This window comes from Primulina tabacum, chromosome 3 (genome assembly GCF_025594145.1).
Source record: "Primulina tabacum isolate GXHZ01 chromosome 3, ASM2559414v2, whole genome shotgun sequence".
Taxonomy (NCBI): domain Eukaryota; kingdom Viridiplantae; phylum Streptophyta; class Magnoliopsida; order Lamiales; family Gesneriaceae; genus Primulina; species Primulina tabacum.
The window spans coordinates 8,640,700-8,661,496 of NC_134552.1; the positions used below are offsets into that span (position 1 = coordinate 8,640,700).

Below are 20,797 nucleotides of genomic sequence, written 5' to 3' on the forward strand. Positions count from 1 at the left end.
TACTTTGGCTTTTGGCAAGTCCTATTTGGCCTTTTCATCCTATCTGCTCGCCACGTGGCAGTTTATGAAATTATATTGTATTTAACCCTTTTAAAGTCACAAAAAAAAAAAAAAAAAAAAAACCCTTTTAAAGTCAAAAGTCAAACTTTACCACTTGAGCTAAAAAGAAAAAGCAGATAATAAAAAGTACGGAAAATTCGTACCATGACACAGCTGAAAAGCTGTCAACCAAATTCAGCCGTCTCCGCGGAGTTTCCACGCACACGCGCCCACACACCCCAAGCTATACGTACACTGGATATGGCGTACTGTATGTATAGAGACAGAAGGTTGTAACTCAGAGTATGATTTATGATGGAATGATGACCGACTCCAAGCAGAAGCCGCGGCATCGAAGGCTTGACCGCCGGAACGCCGTGAAAAATATTGACTACGATGCGGGTGCGAGCTCCTGTTCTTCGCCTTCATTTGAAGATCGATCTGTTGACGTTACACCTGCTGTCCGATCGAACCACCTTCAGCGTCGAAGGAAATGAGGGAGAAGTGGATCATATTTTCCATCGCCTTGGCGTAGGTCTTGATGATTTTTCCATAGCCTTGTCGGCGTGGGAGGCTCGGAAGAGCTTATCGCCTTCAAGTAATGCGAAGACTCTGGGGCTTGGTGTGGTGCAAGATATTGTCGAGTTGGAGGAGGGTTTTGGAGCTCGGGTTGAGGTTGGGGTTAGGGTTAGTGGTGGTGAATTGACGAATGGGTTTGGGTTGAATTGGGGTAATTGTGAAGTTGAGGCGGATGAGCTGGGTAAAAATGGAGTGGAAAGCGGTAAGGTGGTGAGTGGTGGTGGTGTCTTGGGGATTAAAGGCATTAGACCACCAAAACTGGCCCCTCCGCCGGTGATTACAAGGACTTTTGTGGACAATATGAGCTCTAGTTGGGGTATGGTTAGGGCAATTGGTCCTCTAGATGATCAGGGATTCAGTTCACCGCGAGATGTGTTTAACCATTTGGTTGATGAAATCGAAGAAAACGAGGGAGGAGTTGAAATGATAAATATCAATGTGCTGAAAGATGAGAGCGTGGTGGTTGTGAAAAGAGAGATGGGAGCTAGTGCGGAGCTGTGTTCGGATTCATCTAATGATGATGATGATGATGGTGAACCTGTAGGCTTGATCCGCGTAAATGATTATACCGTCTCGCCTAATGGTTCATTCCGGTGCAATATTACCTCTTGGCAGAAGGGTCATTTCCTCGGAAGTGGATCATTTGGAACAGTGTATGAAGGGTTTACCAAGTAAGTGTTTTTATGACACACGTTTTGTTCTGCTGTATTCTATTGAATCATTATTACTTTGATTGCTGCTGTATCAATACATTACAGTTTAAGATCTAAGAATAGCATGTCAGTTTAGGACGTGTGAAAAATTTCTTCAAAGCACTAGTCAGATGCAGACGGACATAAATCTATAAGCGAGAGAATACTTGATAGAGGTGTGGCACACAAGAACATAGCATCTGAGAATATTTCTCTACCAAGCTAGGTCTAACATATCACGAATAGGTTGTGAGAGATTCAGTGGGGACCTTTGTATCAAGCCTTTAATTAGATCAATAATGATGTGAAAGTGGAATTTCAGTTTAATACTTCATGCTGGCAGTTTGATTCGAGAAGTTAAAAAACTCAAGAACCCTCAACATGAGCTTAACTCTGTTGACTAAAGTTGGCCCAGTCTTATCATTTCTCTTTTTACTTGAGAAAGTTCAGTAGATCCCATGACTGAGTGTCTTGTTGATGCATGCATGTTATTTGAGGAATGGTTGCATTGAAAAGAAAATAACCTATTTGTAAGCTTGGATAAACAAAAAAGCATTTCGATGTAATTACTGTCAGATCCTTACAATTCCTTTCCTCCATCTCTGCAGTGATGGCGTCTTTTTTGCTGTGAAGGAGGTGTCTTTACTTGACAATGGTAGCCAAGGCCAACAAAGCCTTCATCAACTCGAACAGGTGAGAATAATTCATTAGTTTGTGATGTTTTGGACTCGGTGTTTATAAGAACTGGAGATGTGCATAACTGCATCAACTCTTGCATGGTAACAATGCAAACTATTTGAATAATCTGTTATGCTATGTTTATTTTGCAGGAGATAACTCTTCTAAGTCAATTTCAACACGAGAACATTGTTCGCTACCTTGGTACTGACAAGGCATGGCTTTTCTTTTAATGGGGGCATCTCTATTAATAAGCAATAAGCATTCTGGTATCTCACTTAATAGTATGGCTTGGTGGTTCCAGGGTTTCCATTTTGGTCTTAACACTTTATTTTTTTCAGGATGATGCAAAATTATATATCTTTCTTGAGCTTGTAACCAAAGGTTCACTTGCAAAACTATACCAAAAGTATCAGTTACGTGACTCCCAAGTCTCTGCATACACGAGGCAGATTTTGAGTGGGTTGAATTATCTCCATTGCCGAAATGTGGTCCACAGGTAAAACCATTTGTCTTAATTTTCTTGCCAATGCATGTGAATGTTCTTTTAAAACTTCTTGAAATTTTTTTTTGGACGGGAAATAATTTATTGTCTTTTCTTTCTTGTCTCCCCCATCTTTGATGTTGGAAATACTAATAACTATTTGCATATTTACAAATTTTTGCAACAATTCAGTTTCTAGTTAAGTTGTGTATATTATGAAATATTAAGACTTCTGAGAGATTGTTATTTTTTTGCTTACTGAACTCTGTTTACTTTCCTTTCAAGGGATTTAAAATGTGCCAATATATTGGTGGATGTGAGTGGTTTTGTGAAATTGGCAGACTTTGGATTGGCAAAGGTTAGTTTCTTGGGTATAAAAGATGATCATCTCTTCTTTGTTTCATTTTAGATACTCATAAAGGTCCCTTTCCGTGTTATCCCAGGCAACCAAAATGAATGACATCAAATCTTGCAAAGGGACGGCATTCTGGATGGCTCCCGAGGTATATTTTTCAAAAAAAATTTCAAAAAAGAAAAATTAACTCCTTTATAAACATGCAGTTTCCCGTTCACATTATTCTTAAAACTTCACTTCTTGTTTATCTACCTATTTTTACATAAAATTAAAGCATAGTTTGTAAGTAAGATTATGTAGTTCTAGTCATAGAAGAGCTTTATACGTCCATCCCAGCTTAGACTACTCATCTCTTGGGAAAACTGCTTCAATGGAATGGGGGATAGAGATTCTACTTTTTGTTATGCATTTCACTATGTAAAACATAAAATCTCCGAGAGTAGAAAAATTGATACTGATATCGTGTCAGGTCGTGAACAGAAGGAACCATGGATACGGCCGTGCTGCTGACATATGGAGCCTTGGGTGCACTGTGTTGGAGATGTTAACTGGTCAAATTCCTTACTCTCATTTGGAAGGGGTATGGACATACCTTTAAAGAAAGCTATAACATGATGCCTTTTAATTTGCAGCTTCAAATTTCAGGATATTGTAGTTTTCAATTAGCATGCTTATATTAATTTTGTGCAACTCACCAAAAGAGAAGACCATATTTGTGAATGAAGCTGAATGATCAGTCCATGACACAAACAAAGCTAGCCCAATAAATTTCTCCAGTTCCAATAAGGGTGTGGTTTGTACCATCTCTTAGATGCACTATAGCACAAGAACGAGTGTTAAAATTTCTAATTTTCTCATGATTGGCATCTTAATCCTTATAAAACTATGGTGCATTCCTGCCCCTTCTCTTAATGGAAGCAATTGAGAAATTATAACATTTGCCTGTCTGTTTTCCTCATCTTTTTTTCTGATATCTTGATTCAAAGTTGTGATATTGAATCATTCGGTCCCTATAAAAAACTTGATCTATTTATATGCCTGATGATATCGCCTGAATAGCAATGAAACATAAAACTAGCGTCCTAAAGACTCATTCTTTCTAGATCTGACTCTGGAAACTAATGGCAATTAATTCGGTAATCCTAAATATCCTAAACACTCATCACTAAAACAAGAAAAAGAACATTGTTTTAAAGGTGAAGGCTGGTTTGTCAATTTCACTTTTGAAGGAAAAAATAATATTTTAGGAACTTATCTTTGATATTCTATCTGTTTTTTAATTTATTTTGTCAACTTTCTCTCCATAAAGTCCATTTGAACTAGTGTCACAAGTTACAAAGTTGGTATTGAAAGAAGTATTCTTTTGGTTGCAGATGCAGGCATTGTTTAGGATTGGCAGGGGAGAACTTCCTCCTATATCTAGTAACTTATCAAAAGATGCTCAAGATTTTGTCCTGAAATGCTTGCAAGTTAACCCAGATAGTCGACCCACTGCAGCTCAGCTGTTGGAGCATCCATTTGTCAAGAGGCAATCTTCAAATTTTTCAACTCCTGTATCTCCACATTTTAGTGGCCTGCGACTCTGAACTTGAAGAAACAAGGTGAATTTATAGCCACCTCTGGGTATCTGTACTTTCCTTAAAGAAGATTTAGATCGAACCTTGTTTTTGGCAGGAGAAAGTTTCATGTAGTTCTGATTGTGCATTTCTACTTCGTGACTCCTTTCGTTTTTCCCCAGAATAACCCAAGTATCCTACCTGAAACTACAATTGATAATGAAGATGCTCTTCTCGCAAACACCAGGAATCGAGTCTTGTAAAGTTTTCTTTGTTACCTGCATGATGTTCTTACAGGATCGAGGATCCAAGTTCAGATCATCTGTGCAAGACAGTATTATCTGTCCTCTCTTCATAGATCAAGATAAATCAAACATCATCAAAATAAATTTAAACGGAATAAGAGGTTGAATACACTTGTGTGACAGCAGATATTCAATGCAAGCAATGTTGATCTGGGTGGTGATCGGGAAATTGAAGGCTGTAGGCTGTTTGGGTATTAGGAATCAAATATTCGGGTTGGATGCTTGGATTAGTGAAGAAGAGACGACTCCTCGTGTAAATTTATTTATTTTCTTGTTATGTTTGTTTGATCATTTGTAGCTTGTTGTGATAGTTTTACTTGGGTTTGGGATGTTGCAAAAGATTTTCTGTGAAATTGTAAATATTTGAGATTTTTTTGTAATTGGTATCTGGTTTTAGATATGGTCCCAGATATACATTGTTGACACCCTATTCTGCGCTCATGGTTTTCTAGAATTCTTTCAACTTTTTGCACTTTATCTCTCTCAGCTGGCTGGACCAAGCTGTTTCATGAGAGTGAATAAATTAAATTAAATTACATTATAAAAAAAAATAATCAATTAATTTAGAAAAGTGTTATTTATATTTTAATTTTTGTAGTCCTATAAAAAATTAGATTATAATCTGTATATTTATCAATCGTTCTTTATATAAATTTGGGATCTAATGATACCCGTGGAAAAGGGCCTTATCCATAACTGGCCCATCAAAAGAGCTAAATATGGGCCTGGCCCAGAAATCACTTCTGATATGTTAGTTTGCAGCCCAATTTGCATAGGCAAATTAAATGGAATTAGGGTTTTAGCATAAAGAACCGAAGTCGAACAAAAATCTTGAACTGCTGCTCCTGTCTCTCGCTCTCTGGAGTTCCTGAGAAGATGCCGAAATCGAAGCGCAATAGGGCAGGTTTGTCGTTTTCCAATCCATATTTACTGATTGAGATTTCTTGCCGGTGTTATAACTCGGAGGTTTGAAGGACGTTTTTGGAAGAAAAATGTGGTTTCTGGAAGATTTTCCTTTAATTTCTAAATATTAATTGTGCAGTGACTTTGTCAAAAACAAAGAAGAAGGGGAGAGAGCAGAAAGAAAATGTAGTGAGTTCGATACGAGAAGCAATCGAGAAGTACGATTCGGTGTACGTTTTCACTTTCGAGAATATGAGGAATATCAAGTTCAAGGAATTCAGAGAACGGCTCAAGTCTTCGAGCAGGTTAAATTATGTTTTTTTTTTCCGGTGACTCACTATGTCCTATAACATAGATGAGTTTGTTGGATTACGTTCTAAGACTGAATTTGTGGGACTTCTCGTTGTAGGGTTATTGTGAATTAACACAAAATTTATACTGAACAAGCATAAAACTAAAGGCGTGTTCTTTACTTGGGCTTTGCATCTATTGTTGGTCAGTGAGAACAGATAATTTTAACCGGAGTTTATTGCTTCCGTTCCTGAGTCATTGTGTAGTTTATTTATGTAGGGATTTATTGTAATTGTCAATGTTCCTGTATTTAGCTTATTAAACACCGCCTTTCTGTTTTCTTTCAGAAATTCTTATGTCCTCTAGATTAATTAATATTCATGAGATTACTTAGTTGTAAAAAGCACAGCCAGGCGCACCCTACACGACCTTGCAAGAGGCGTCCGCCTGGCCTTGCTCCTCAGGCTCTAGGGCTCTTGTGCGCCCTAGTGCACCTTGCACCTTAAATAACTATCTGAGATTGTACCTTAATTTTCTTGTTTTATATCCCCTAGATGGCACCAGCTTCAAAATTTGGTAGTGGTTTGGTAAAACTTGTGTAGGAAAAATGAAAAGCTCCATATAATGCTAGCAAATCAAATAACCTCTCATTTCACAAGTTATATCATTTGCCTTGGCCTCCATTTAGTACTTGTTGATTATCTGCTTTAAATTCTTTTGAATCCTGTTACATTTTTGTGTCTCTGCATTTTACTTACCCTTTACTGCTAATTGATGCCCTCGATCGTGCTTATAACTTCAGTACTGACCCTTACACATGGATAATTCTGTTGATTCTGTTACAAGTTACAACTTCCAAGTACCTTTGCATAAACGCAATGAGAAATTTTGGGTTTTATCGCATTATGACTATAGGTTCTTTTGACTTTGTCCCAGATTTTTCCTTGGATCAAACAAAGTTATGCAATTTGCTTTGGGTAGGTCTGTTTCAGATGAGATCAAACCTGGCCTTCACAAGATTTCTAAGGTAGTAAGAGCCTTTCTTTGTGTTTCTTGTTCAGTATTTTTACTACTTCTGTATAACTTGATAATTATCTTTCTCTGACATATACGTCTCGTGATAATTTATATTCTACTCATAGTAATTTGTAATTCCTTATGGTCATTAGTTTTCTCATCATTTATCCTATTAACCAGCTGCTTCGTGGCGATTCTGGGATTCTTTTAACTTGTTTGCCGAAAGACGAAGTCCAAAGGTATTTCCTCAGACCACGATTCATGGGGTTGACTGTAGAATGATCACCAAATGTTGATGTGTATCCTCAAGGTTTTCTGACTTGTTCATATCGTAACTGAAAGCTGTCGAGTTTTGTCATCTATACCCAGATATACAATTGTTTGAGTTTTTTGAATGGTAGCTTTCTAGTTGAGAAGCAGTTACACCGTAATATATGGTTAACCTTCTTCCCTTTTATCAGAATATTTGAAGAATATGAAGATTATGACTTCGCAAGGACTGGAAGTGTTGCAACAGAAAAGGTATTTAGAATGTTTTATGCAATTAGTATTCTGTGTTTCAACACAAGTCTATCCTATTATATTAAACACAGACCCTAAGTTATCATGTCATGCTGACTGCTCTATGCAAATTCCCGTAAAATTGTTGTTTCCTGTCTTTGAAAGTGATACTTCTATGCCCACCTTTGAGGATCGAAAAATTTTCATGAAGTCTGTGTACTTTCTAAAATACAAATATTGTGAGTGGCTTTCTTTTGATTGATCATTCTACATGACCCCAAAAAATAAGGAAAAAGGTGAATGTATGTTGTGTTACATAAAGCAAATATCTTTACAATTATTGTATTTGAAAAAATCGTTCATGCAATTCTGTAGGTAATTATGGATGTTTCTCATTTTTAGTTCATTTGTTCAGGTGGAGCTTAAAGAAGGTCCTCTCGAACAGTTCACTCATGAGATGGAGCCATTCTTGCGCAAGCAGGGGATGCCTGTGCGGTTAAATAAAGGTCTGCCTTGTGTTTATTTCGGTCAAACTTTTGTTGCAAATATTTTATAATTGCTTTATAAGCAAAGGCTTACTCATTTAAATTTTATGGCGGGCAGGTGTGGTAGAGATTGTATCAGACTTCATGATATGTGAAGAAGGAAAACCAATATCACCTGAGTCATCTCGGATACTGGTTTGCCCTAAATCCTTAGCTTATTCTTGAATTTCTTTTAAAGGATGCTACAGTAAATCTCACTCTGACACTCTTGCATATGATTGCTCCAACAGCAACTATGATCATACTAATACCATGACGGGATTAGCTCCCTCTCATTATTTGAAAGCTTTGTTTGCATTTGTTATGCCTGAATTTGCCACGAAAATGCCTTTCCAATCCAAATGGTTTGTCTTGCAGCGTCTCTTGGGTATTAAAATGGCTACCTTCAAACTCTACCTGGTATGTCGATGGAGCTCGGAGGAATTTGAAATTTATAAAGAGGGTTTGGAAGATTCTGACATTGAATCCTCCTAGGATTCCTTAACTGATATGGTCAAAAAGGTCTTACCCGAGATTGTGAACCCGTCACTTGAGGAGATCCATAGCTGGCTTTATGTTTCGTCATTAAAAAAAGCTGTACCCGCTGCATACCAAAGTTCTGAGACGTACTTTATTTTTTTAGATGGATAAGTTTTGTTGTATTTGGTATTTTTTTATGGAGTTGTATGAGATGTAGTATGATATTTATGGAGTTTTGACAATTTTCGACAATGGAACACTAAAGCCATATGTAATTTTATGTGATGTGGAAAGGTGCATGTCGAAATATTTTTCATTTGCTTGAACTACTTTTGATGTCGTGACATATTATCCCATCTCCAACACGATGTCATGTTGACTTGTCGAGGCTAAACAAATAATTTGTAAAACACAACTTCAAAAAAACACAACTTCAAACAATGGAAATAACTTGTCTTCAATTTTTTTTATGATATTTGGTAGTTTGGTACGGCAAGTGCATGACATTGTAGAACTAATCGTTTTGAACGATACAGAGCACAATATTTGTTGGTGAAATACGGGTACGCATTTTCAAAACCTTTTCATTTTCTTAGTTTTTCAATAAAGATTTATAATAAATATTTATGAGAATAAATTTATTTACTTTGTCTGACAAATCTTACAATCAATTCCCAGATTCTCGTTCTACCTGTATTCAATATTATCCATCCTTAACAGCAAGAAAAGACAATTATTCGCACATGACCATTAAAAACTGAATTGATGTTTAATAGCATCTGAATAAAAAAGCTTCTGATTATCTAAAAAAATTGGGCCGAATACTGATGCAGCACCGTTTCTAAATTTACAATCAGTTCTATACTACCACAAGTATTCAAGGGAAACAACAAAGTGCAAAATGACATTAACTTCATTAGAAACAGAAAGGAGGCAATGCGCAAGTTATGTTAAATCTGGATGATTGTTCTATTATTGCAGAGCTTACATTGGATTGTTACCCCTTTGCATCATGAGATGGATGCTGTTAGCTCGGCTTTCTTTCCTTCCAAAAGCATCAACTCATCGAGCCAATCTTCTAATTTGGCTATTTTCTCCAGTTGTTCAGGTTTCATATCCTTTTCTGTAGTTTTTGCTGCTGAGCTTCAGTCAACCGAATCTACAGAGAAAATTGGAAAAAATAGTACAAGTCAGGCCGAATAGGAGGTGGAAGAATAATAATAGTCGATACTGGAATCTGTTTGTGAGTACTAGATCATTTAAATTTATAAATAATGCATTTACCTTCTTTTTCAGTGCTCGAATCTTTTTATCAAAATGTTGAATTTGATCCTCTGGAGTAGAAGACTCGTTTGGATTTAAAGGTGTTGTAACCAAAGAAGTGTTTCCAGAAAGAGTTAGGCCATTCATCTTGGATGCAAATGGCTCCTCATTCTCTGACAGGTGATTGAAACCATCAGCAGAAAGGACATCATTTTTCTCCGAAACATCAGCCTTGTCTAGAGCAGCCTGTCATCACATTCTTTGAGCTTAGGGTAATTAAAGCAGGAGAAACACTCCAATTTAATCTTGGATCAGGTGATTCACATTCAAAAGAAAGGGTGGACTCTCATTCTCACTGGAATATCAACCGTGTTGTGATACAGTAGTATGTAAAGCAGAAGAAGACAGTTGCATTTTTCTGGGGATCTTTTAATAAACAACAGAGTGACTCCCACTCCGTGCTGCCGAATTTTTTGCAAATACAATGATTAATCGTGTCAGCACCTTCCTAATCAAGTTGAGGGGTGACTCATTTCGATGAAGGAGTTCACTATGATTAGAATAGACATAATATCCTAGGAACTGCTCATATTAGGATCTGTCAAAATGCAAGCTTATTTTTTAGCCAAGATGTTGCTTTATAGGTTTAGGATAAGTCAAAATTCAAGCTTAAAGTCAAAGATTTAGCAAACACTCATAAAAATGTTAAAAGGCAGCTTATTTTCTCGATCACATCACTTCCCTTTACACTTAAGCAACAAATGTCTTGAACTGGATAATTGTCATTTTACTCTTAGTCTCTTACAAAGTCGAACCAAAAAACATAATCAAATGCATTGTGTTCTTGAAAATTACACATAAACCCAGCAGTTCAACTGGTTGTCAATTATAGAATAAGGAAAAAAATAAGAAATTTTACAAAAAAGGACTACTTTTCTGAGAACACGAAAACAAGCGGAACAAGAAGAAAGCTTCTCCCAGCCGAAGAAAATGAAAAGCAAATGGGAGGAAATCAAATTGAAAAAACGGAAGAAGAACAATAAATTCATCAACCTGCTGACGTTTTTCCTTCTTTCTCTCATTCCTCTTAGCTGATTTCGACTTGGGTTTCACTTCCGCCGCCACGGGATCATATACCGGCGGCACATCCTGTGTCGCCTCCATCTCCTTCCTCCACTGACACCCATCACAAATCAGCTACGTTAAAGCTCTAGAAACACTCAAACAAGTAAATAGAAGACGGACATTAAAATTATTCGTGTACACACAAGTGAGCCTTTGGATTGGTATATTGCGACTTCATCCTGGGGAACATAGCCGGCCCGAATACGAACGGGTTTTCGGAGGGTTCCGTCTGGGCGTCGGGTCGGGGCGAGTATCCTCTCCCCTTTTTGGGTTTTCCCGGGCTCCTCTGCCGGTCCTCCGCTGCTCGCCATTAGACTTGGTTTTAGAATAGACTCTCCAATTAAAAAATCACGTTTGCCTTAGTGTGAATATTGCACTTTAGTCCTTGAACTTTTAGTAATAGTATTTGTATCTTCAAAAGTTTAAGAACTAGTGGTGGTACATGTACCGTACTATATTAAAATTATATATCGTATCGATAATTACGATATAAGTAAATTTCATATTATCGAAATTTTCGGTATACCGAAAATCGGTACATATAACTAACATATCAATTATATCAAAATTGTATTATATACTGAGATTTCGGTACTGGATACAATATTATTATATACCGAAAAAAACTTTACATTTTTTAATTTTAAAAATTTATTGTTTTAAAATTTTACATATTTTAAAAATTATATATATATTTTTCAATATTTTAATATTTTGATATATACCAAAATTTTCAAATTTCACACAAATTTTATATAGTTACTTGTACCGAAATTTTGGATATCATTGATATATTTTCCCACCCCTGGAAAAAACCACTTGTGAATGTCACTTGGCATGACTTGGAATCCTTCATGAACCATCCCATCTGTTCAAAATCTCTCCAATTTTGTATGAAACTAACCTTTTCCCATTGAGTGTTCTGAGTCAACAATGGCTCCAATCCCATTCAACTTTAGTCTCATTCCATCGACAAGTTGCAGCCATACACAACTCCTCCCTCTTTCTTTCAGAAAATATTGCTTTATTTCCAACAAAATAAAATTACTGCTGAGTAATTCATTCGTTCATTATCTTTTCAAAAAGTTTAATCTGAGGGAAAAACAACTTCTTCGGTCTTTGTCTTCGTACCTAAAATAATCTCATAAAGCTGAGATTTTTACTGCATAAATTCGCAAAAGATTAAGCTCTGCATTCATAAAAACCGGAGAATAGATGTTTGAAGCTGTGAATTCGAAAGTATCTTTCAGAGGATGCCCCTTGAGGCAATCACCGTATTTTACTGCGCTCCCTCACCAACAAAGGATAGTTTTCAAGATTTTCTGCTGTGAAAAGAGTGCAGTTTCTTCAAATTCCCCTTCTTCTCCTTCTTCTCCTACGGATGACAAGTTTGGGTTCAGGCAGGTGAGACAGTATTGGGAAGAGAAAAGGCCGAAGCTCAATGATATTGACGTCAGTAAGTTCATGAAGCCTACACCGACAGTATTACACTCTTGTTGTGTTTTGTTTTTTTTATGAAAAAAATTTATTTTCACTCGTTTATCGTAATCATGTCGATTTCGCTAGTGATGGGTTTGCGGTAAAAAGTTTTATCAGTATTTGATTTCATTCGTTAATGATTAGTGGAAATTAACTGCTTTGATCAGTAAATTTTGTTGTTCTATTGTTACATTTTTGCTTTATTTAAGTGCAGTAGTGTTTTAAATACTATTTACTCGTTGTAATCTCTTAATGTGTGTACGAACCCTTGAATTCTCTTAATGCCATGATGCTTGGAACACAGAGTTTACATCAGGAAAGGTGCTTGCATGATATTCACCATTCTAGACTTAAACCGACTCAAATTTTGGTGGATTTTATATTTACCATGTGGTATCGACCGGATCATCTGCTTACCTAAGTTTTATCCTGAATTTCAAACTATTATATTTTCCACACAAACATTTTTTGATGCCAAATTCTTTTACTTCTCTGTACTTACGTTGGCAAATGATGCCTATGTAAAATTTGAATTTCTCCCATCAGTCTCCATTTGATTACTACCCTGACATGGCTCAGTAAACAATTTATTTAAGCTCCATAACACCAGTAGGTTGCATGTCAGAAATATTATATTGAAAAAGTTCTTTGATCAGCAGATCTAGTACAAGAATCACTGAACCACTGGCTGACAAAGACCCAAAGATTTTTAAATGAAGCAGCTTCTCCACTTGTAAAAAATGTTCATGAAAGAAGCCCTGATATTCAGAATGATGATCGAGCTATGGAGGACTTCTTGATTACCAAACAGACTATTGATTTCAGAATCCCAGGTGGAGAACTCTCAGAAGCTGCCATTGTTTCCATTGAGCAATTCAGCCGGTAACTGCTTGCAGTTTTTCATATTTTTAGGTTTCCATCAGTCATTGATTTTATTGTATTTGTTGTGTGTTTTCTTTTTATGTGGGCAGGTAAAAAATTGAATATAATTTTTAGATGTACTGTTTACTATATGTCATTTAGATGATTCATTCAATTAGATTTTCTTTCATAATGTAATAAATTCCCTGAATATGATTTTGAATTTCGAATGGTCTAAAGCAGAAGAATGTGATCAGAAAATGTAATTTTTGTATTTGTAGTAATCAGCAACAGTGAAAGTGAAATTGCCCAAAGATGTGTCTATGGAAATTTGTGTCAATGCAAAACTTTTCTGCTGAAAATAACGATTTGATTTGGATCACATTTGCTTCTAATGTATACAGAATGAATGGGTTGACTGGGCAGAAAATGCAGAAAATATTCAAAGCACTTGTTTCTGAATCTGTTTATGATGATCCACGTAGCTTGTTGGAGTATTGCTGCTTCGGGTTTTTGTCTAGAAATAATGCTGAAGTTCATCCCAGTCTTAAGGTCTGTAGACATGACACCAATTTCTGGATTATCTTCCATTTACCAAAATCAAGTTATCTTTTTCCTTCTGTTGATAGCCATCTCTAGAAGTAAGTGTATGTGTGGTGGATTGTGAGTGTTTATTTTTGAAATCTGTGTCTCGTAGGCTCACTCTTTTGACCTTATTTTCTACATGTTTAGTTGCTTTTTATGTTTAGAATTATTGCTGGCTGTTTGATTTTGTAAGTTACCTTAGTGTTTATATGTTTAAAGTTTTTCTTTATCACGAGTGAGTGCATATTTTTCTGTGTTCTTTCTGGATATTTTTTCATTAGGAACTTCTTTTCCATTGAGATTAGGTGGCAATTGATGAACCATTTTCTGTTGATGAAGTCATAGTTAATGCATCCGTTGTCGTTTTCTATGGAGGAAAATATATTCTTTTTTTCATTTTAATAAAGTAGGAATTGAAGAATAATGCATTTCATGAAGAACCATATGCTAGTCCCATGCACAACAAGTTCAATGTTTTTAGCCGAAACTTGAGTGCATAGGAAGTTGCCAATGAATAGTTAATCTAAGTGTGCCAAGTGCCAAACATGGACAAATTTAGGATACTGCATCAAAGTGTAACTTGCTCGATCTCTCTCTTAAAGAATTCTTTGTGCTATCTTTATGCATGTTACACTCCATTCGGTGTAAACTCAAAGCCTTACAAACTATCTTATTTAATTTTTTTAAGCCAATAACCTCCTTCAAGTCCCTTTTGCCCGTCCAATCTCTTCTCGTTTTCTTAGGCTATAATCTAGTTGAGCTTTAGCTTTTATTTTTTATGCTTAGTCGTTTTGCTCTATTATCAGGAACCTGCATTTCAGAGACTCATATTTATGACAATGATTGCCTGGGAGAATCCTTACAGCCAAATAAAGGATCACCAAAAGAAATTGTCGGATAAAACTTTTTTTCAGGTACTTTCTGAGATAGACATTATAAGAATTTGCCATATCTTCAGCACCTTGGCACATCGAATTTTCATCTTCTCTTTCTTTATAACTTCTTTAAAGTTGTATCTTATCGTAGGTAGGCCAAATAAATCACCTTTATGAGAATGAAAATATTGAAATTGCAGAAGATAACTTAAAATTTAGCTGCATTTTATGTAAAACTTATGTAAAGAAGACCCCCATCTTTTAAGGCGAAATGTTGGAAACGTGACCAAACATAATCTGAGATAGTTGTTACCTATCTATTGTCTGCAGTGTGGGTAATTATGTATCATTGTCTTCATCTCTTGTTTTCTTTTTAAGTTTCGGAAAAACATGTTGACCATGTAATGCCCATAGCTATATCTCCGTCCTCTCTCTAACTTTTGTGGTTGTTGAACAATTGAAGTTGGCGAATTCTATTTCTTTGATATATAAATTGTCTTGAATTCTACTCTTAAGCATATGAATTTCACAAAATATAGATGGTGGGCGATGAGAAGACTCTCTCCGACTATATATAGTGTGTGTCAGAGTGAGTTATAAGCAGAGAGTCAAAAGGTTGAAATGAATGTGTGTTCTATGGATCACTACGGCGTTGCGTTTTTTTAGGGTTGAGGTAGGGTTTGACTAAAAATTTGTTGATGTCCTCTTAAAATATTCCTTAGTTTGCTTCTACCTATCAGAATATTGGTGGGCGTGGAGATTTTTAAAGTTTCAATCAAAGTACTTTCCATGATTAGGTATCACAAATATCCATCATTGATGCTTAGCTTCATTGAAATATACCCTTTAAAATTTTGTAGGTATGTTTCCCTTTATTTTCATGCATTCTGGATTCAAATTCTTTTCCATCATTTTTTAACGGGCATATTTGATGTGATGGTATTGGGTTGGCAAATTTAAAAGTTCAAAATTTATTTCAATTTTGTCATCCTCTTGTGTTATGACATTAAGAAATGGTGGTCCGTGGTCCCATATAGTTTTCCACTAATTAAATTAATTTTTTTTTGTCCCGGAGATGTGATGCTTCCCCCATGATCTTGAGTTTTAAATTATATTAGTGGGGGTATGACTAATCCGCCACCTCTTCAGCTCGATTTAACACAAAAAAAAAATATTTTTATTTTCAATAATCACAAATATCAACTTATCAATATTAAGATCTGTGTTAATTGTACTCGAAGAGGAAGCTCGTGGGAGAGGAGGAGGCCTTTGTTCGTATAGCTCCTGCTGTGTCTGGTGTGGCTGATCATTCCACGGCTCATAATATTTTCAAAGCTCTTGCTGGTGATGATCAAGGAATCTCGTTTAGCATGTGGTTAACATATATAAAAGAACTCCTCAAGTAAGATTCAAAGAAGCTTGGTCAGATTAGTTTGCAGTATTTGCAGTTGTGCTTGTTCATTCGTAGTGCAATAGACCGATTATTATGCAAAATTTTACCTGAGAAGTTCTAAAGCATGCATTTTATTGCAGAAAATCTTTATTTCTCGGAATATGAAAGCAAAAACCTTCATGCTGATTGCATAGCATTTTGATCCGAAAAAGCCTGTTAACTCATAAAATACAGTTTTATTCAACTTTAACCAGACATCCATTAAAGTCACTTATAAGTGCATCGGGTTAATGAATGTTAAACATTCTATTGTTATGGTTTCCTTCTTATGCTCAAGTCTTTTTCATTATGTGTTAGTCAATTATGTTCCCTATGTCCCCTTTGTTTTCGGGCCAGATAGTGGGAGGAGCAAATTCCTTTTAGTTTTGCGTAGGAGCCTCTTTCCTTACACGTTAAAGACACCTGAATAAGATCTAAAACTCGACTGGTGTGTATACATCTTGCATAAGATTAAGGTGCATTGTGTTGGCTTTATGCCACTTTGCTTAAGATTCTACATTTAATTCATATGCATGATTGGTTGAGATAGCTGTTTCTTTATGAGAACATCGAAATAGGCTGAATTGACTTGTATGTTCTATGGTGTTGGTGTAAATTTATGAATCTTTCAATTATGCAAAGATACAGATCTACATTTTTTCAGTTGCAATGATATTTTCTGACTGATCTCTGAATATATAATACTTGATTGAACATTTCAGCATATGTTGTCCCTTCTGTTTTGTAGAGTGCATGAAGGTCGGAAGTCTTGCCAGTTTCCGGAGGTTTCCCATGTTAATGAAGAGAGAATACTCTGCCTTACTTCCAGCAGAAAGCAACCTGTGATGAAATGGGAAAATAACATGTCATGGCCTGGAAAACTCACTTTGACTGATGGAGCACTCTTCTTTGAGGTATTTTTAGGGCATAATCATGTCAGTGGAGAAATTTTAATGACGCTAAGGAGTGCATTAGAGTGATTATCATTATCATCGAATTTGACCATAAATTGTGCCTTTATGCGTGATACTCCCAGTTCTGGTGTCTCCCTTCTATTTTCCACCTTGAGTTTCTCTTGATTCAAAATGTAAGAAACCTCTGAATGTTGGTTATTCTGTGTAAGAAACCTCTGAAATGTAAGAAACCTCTGAATCTCTTTCATTGAGTCTCTTTTACTATCTGAAATCTCATGTGCAATCTATATTGAGAATTTGATGATCCTTTATTTACTATTCATTGTTTGAATTCAAGTGCATTCAAGTTCTTTAGTAGGTTTGATAATGTTGAAATAGATGTTCAGCCCGGAACCAAGTCTACTCATCTAGGAACCAGTTTACCTTTTTAATATGTTATGTTCTTCACAAAATGGCCACTGGGGATGCTTCCCTTTACTGCCAAAATATAATCTATCTATTCAGAAGTTGTTCCTTTCCAAAATAGAGAGAAAACACAGAAACTCTTTTGTCATAATATTTCCCCCTACATTCTTCTTCGACCATAACATCTAAAGGGGACATTATGGAGCCTTATTCAATGATTTGTGATCTTTATGGCATCTGTCACCTAAGCTCCCTAGAAGCTAAAATATTTCAATGTACCACTCATCACCCAGTTGGAAATATGGATTCTCAATACAGGATAATTTGATGGAAGTATCATATGCTGGCACGATTGGAACTTGTATATTATCTGTGAAGATGGACAGAGCTTTTTTTTATCCTTCTACCTTACGGAGGCCCATCTGGATTGCTACATCAAATAGATCGATAAAATTCGTGACCAATTAGAATTAACAAGTTTTGCATTTATGTGAAATAATGTGCCTGGAGAAAAAAGAAGGCTGCGCTGTAACTTGACCACCTCTGGGCCTATTTAGCAAAGAAAATGTGAATTTCTTTTACTTGTTTCATCCCGTTTGATAAGATCAAAGCTCCATGCCAGGCCGTTAACTTGATGGGAGAGAAAGATGTTTTAAGGCTGGATCTTACTAGAAGTGGTTCGAGAATTGAGAAAGCAAGAGTTGGGCCTTTGGGATCAAATCTTTTTGACTCTGCTATCTCTGTTTCATCTGGCCCTGAGTGAGTAAGCTTACCTGTCATATCGTAGCTTATGAATTGTGTCATTGAAATGGGTTGCTGTCCTTCGAATTTCTACTGCACTTCAAAAGTGTATTTGAGTGTGTATGTTTAACCCTTTTTGATTTCTGATCTGCCTGCATTTGGTTTTCCTACTTTTGTTGATCAGGGGTATAATATGTTCTGAAACCAAATTGTGTCGGGAACACGAGTTATGGAACTTACTCCTGTTTATTTTCATCCCGTAAAAAAACAGGCACCTTCATGTAGTAGAAATAATTTGAAATGTTGGAGGCTGTTGCTAGTGATTTCAGAGTGCAGCCTTCTATTTTTTCCAATTCAGTTAAATTTTTCATGATCTTTCATGTTCTGGAACAAAGTATTTAAAATCTACGGTCAATAATTCATTTATTAATTTGTTTGCTATCAGGTACGAGCCATTGGTACTTGAATTTTTGGACTTGGGAGGTGCAATGAGAAGAGATGTGTGGTATGCATTCATCAATGAAGTTATTGGTTTACACAAATTCATAAATGAGTTTGGTCCTGAAGCCCGTGATAAATCAGTCTATGACATATATGGGGCTCGTAAAGGGAAGGATAGAGCAGTTACTCATGCCGTAAATTCTATTGCCAGACTTCAGGCTCTTCAATACATGAGAAGGACTATAGATGAGCCTGCGAAACTGGTTCAGTTTTCGTTTTTACAAAATGCGCCATATGACGATGTCGTTCTTCAAACCCTCGCTGTTAATTGTTGGGGTGGAGCCATGATTAAGAAATCGACAGAGGGTGACAATGAACCATATCTACGTTTGAGACCCATTGGTGAGGTGTCTGAAGGTTCTGCTCATGCCTATGATGTTGACGGTAGTGTTTACTTGCAAAAATGGATGAGATCTGCCTCATGGGCTTCCAATGTTTCTCTGGCATTTTGGAAGAACACGTCTTCGAGAGGAGTTGTACTTAGCAAAAACCTTGTAGTAGCTGACATGACTTTGGTGGAAAAGGCTGCAATGATTTGTAGAGATAAATACAAGTTGGCTGAGAAAACACAAGCCACAATTGATGCTGCAATGATTGAAGGGATTCCCAGCAACATTGACCTTTTTAAGGTCAGGATTTATCAAAAAAATTGAGTGCATGTAGTTATTCAGTTTCATATGTACCTGGGGTTGTTACCCCAGCAAATGACATCGTTCATGGTTTGTTGCTCTTGTATGCATCTTGAAGCTTATACTTTAACAGATGTAATATGCGAATTACGTTATATTTTCTGAGTTGAGTTTGTATTAGACCCGTTGTTATAATAACTCGAGTCGTTATGGTGCTTCATCTCATTATGCTTTTTCTTAAAAGATTGGTGTTTATTATTTTCAGGAACTTGTGCTTCCTCTGACTTGTACTGCTAGAAGTTTTGAAAGATTAAGACGCTGGGATGATCCGCTTGTGACAGCATCATTTCTTGGACTTGTTTCTACTCTTATCGTCAGGTACTCTACATACTTTCCTGTTGGATTACTTCGTGTACGTCATACTAAAGCATCTTTAGTCGAGAAAATAATATATTTTTACCAAACAACCGATATTTGTCACATTGTTTGTAGATATTGTCTTCGCTAAACTCTCCACTGTTGTTTTTTGTATAGTTTGTATTATAAGCTAACCAAATCCGCTATTCTTTCTTATCAGGAACTTGATGTTCTATGTACTCCCAGGGTCTTTGATGATCTTGGCTGCTAGTATGTTATCACTGAAGGGGCTCAAGGAACAAGGTCGTCTTGGAAGATTTTTTGGAAAGGTTACAATACGTGATCATCCTCCATCAAATACAATCCAGGAAATTATTGCTGTCAAAAAAGCCATTCGTGAAGTAGAGAAATATCTCCAGAATGTGAATGTTGTGCTGCTCAAGATACGTACAGTCATTCTTGCAGGAGACCCTCAGGTACATCACAAAAGAAGCTAAAGAAACAAACAGGTAAAGTGAAATTAGAAAGGACTTGGAATGGTAATTAGCCGGCACTAGTAATTTGGCCTTTATTTTTGGTAAGATTTTTCTTGTCTTCTTTCATTAAAATGTGTATATAATTTTACGCTGGCGTCTCTAAAAAATTTTCATGTTTTAATTTTTTATGCAAGGTTCAATGGAGACAAAAGATTTCTAATAAACAGGGCATTTTTTTTAAATGGAAAATTTTAAGAACGAGAATTAGATCACAATAATTAGATGATTTTCAGTCCGAAACTAATCGAGAGACAAGTAACTGGACTTCATCTGATGCCAAAACCAGAAATGGCTTGTGTAGAATCAAAAGAGAATGTGTCCCGACCAAAGAAGCATAGATTGTTTTTATTTTGACGAAAGCAACCATATCAAACAAGAGTAATCCAAAACACATCCAAGAATTGCAGCAGTATGAAGGATTCTTCACATATTTATTTTCCACTGGCTAAAAAGCCCCGAGAGATGAGCCTCTATGGAATCCTCACATGGTGCTTTATCTTTTCTTTCTTCTTGGTTCTTGAGTTCAGGTTCTGGAGCAGATCATATGTTTATTCTTATTTTCGTGATGGTTGTCAGTATGTTCACTGGGCATCTGTTGTCTGGAACCCAGTATTTTACCAAAACATTCCTTCACTTTATGGATGGGTGCTCTTGGTAAACTTCTCACTTGACATCGCCTTCCCTTTGTCA

At 36.3% G+C, this 20,797-nt stretch overlaps 4 protein-coding genes across 6 annotated transcripts; 3 read left to right on the top strand and 1 right to left on the bottom strand.

Annotated features, from left to right (window-relative positions):
- The first annotated feature begins 188 nt into the window (after window positions 1–188).
- LOC142539945 (mitogen-activated protein kinase kinase kinase 1-like) lies at window positions 189–5,129 on the top strand. The gene is given in 9 exon segments (XM_075645727.1): window positions 189–497; window positions 499–1,289; window positions 1,919–2,003; window positions 2,141–2,203; window positions 2,330–2,487; window positions 2,758–2,830; window positions 2,916–2,975; window positions 3,297–3,407; window positions 4,201–5,129. Coding segments are annotated over 9 exon segments (1,707 nt in total). The 5' UTR covers window positions 189–344; the 3' UTR covers window positions 4,414–5,129.
- Window positions 5,130–5,444: 315 nt separating this feature from the next.
- LOC142539946 (uncharacterized) lies at window positions 5,445–8,684 on the top strand. Its single transcript, XM_075645728.1, has 8 exons — window positions 5,445–5,592; window positions 5,731–5,896; window positions 6,819–6,909; window positions 7,080–7,138; window positions 7,361–7,421; window positions 7,816–7,906; window positions 8,004–8,080; window positions 8,303–8,684. Exons 1-8 carry the CDS (start codon window positions 5,565–5,567, stop codon window positions 8,417–8,419), a joined length of 690 nt encoding a protein of 229 aa, XP_075501843.1. The 5' UTR covers window positions 5,445–5,564; the 3' UTR covers window positions 8,420–8,684.
- A 500-nt stretch (window positions 8,685–9,184) lies between these two features.
- On the bottom strand, window positions 9,185–11,161 carry LOC142538932 (partner of Y14 and mago-like). Its single transcript, XM_075644229.1, is given in 5 exon segments — window positions 9,185–9,539; window positions 9,542–9,563; window positions 9,689–9,913; window positions 10,721–10,843; window positions 10,936–11,161. Coding segments are annotated over 5 exon segments (663 nt in total). The 5' UTR covers window positions 11,104–11,161; the 3' UTR covers window positions 9,185–9,414.
- A 554-nt stretch (window positions 11,162–11,715) lies between these two features.
- On the top strand, window positions 11,716–20,797 carry LOC142539947 (uncharacterized). Of its 3 annotated transcripts, XM_075645729.1 has the most exons (11): window positions 11,718–12,248; window positions 12,931–13,153; window positions 13,537–13,684; window positions 14,524–14,631; window positions 15,834–15,994; window positions 16,773–16,938; window positions 17,966–18,102; window positions 18,530–19,214; window positions 19,480–19,592; window positions 19,792–20,047; window positions 20,446–20,797. In XM_075645729.1, the coding sequence occupies exons 1-11, from the start codon at window positions 12,008–12,010 to the stop codon at window positions 20,554–20,556; spliced, it is 2,349 nt and encodes a 782-aa protein (XP_075501844.1). In that variant the 5' UTR covers window positions 11,718–12,007; the 3' UTR covers window positions 20,557–20,797. The 3 variants fall into 3 exon arrangements, 2 of the variants coding, with proteins under 2 accessions (XP_075501844.1, XP_075501845.1); XR_012818997.1 differs by lacking the exon at window positions 20,446–20,797 and having other exon boundaries at window positions 11,716–12,248; window positions 12,928–13,153; window positions 19,512–19,592; window positions 19,792–19,806; XM_075645730.1 differs by lacking the exon at window positions 20,446–20,797 and having other exon boundaries at window positions 12,928–13,153; window positions 19,792–20,287.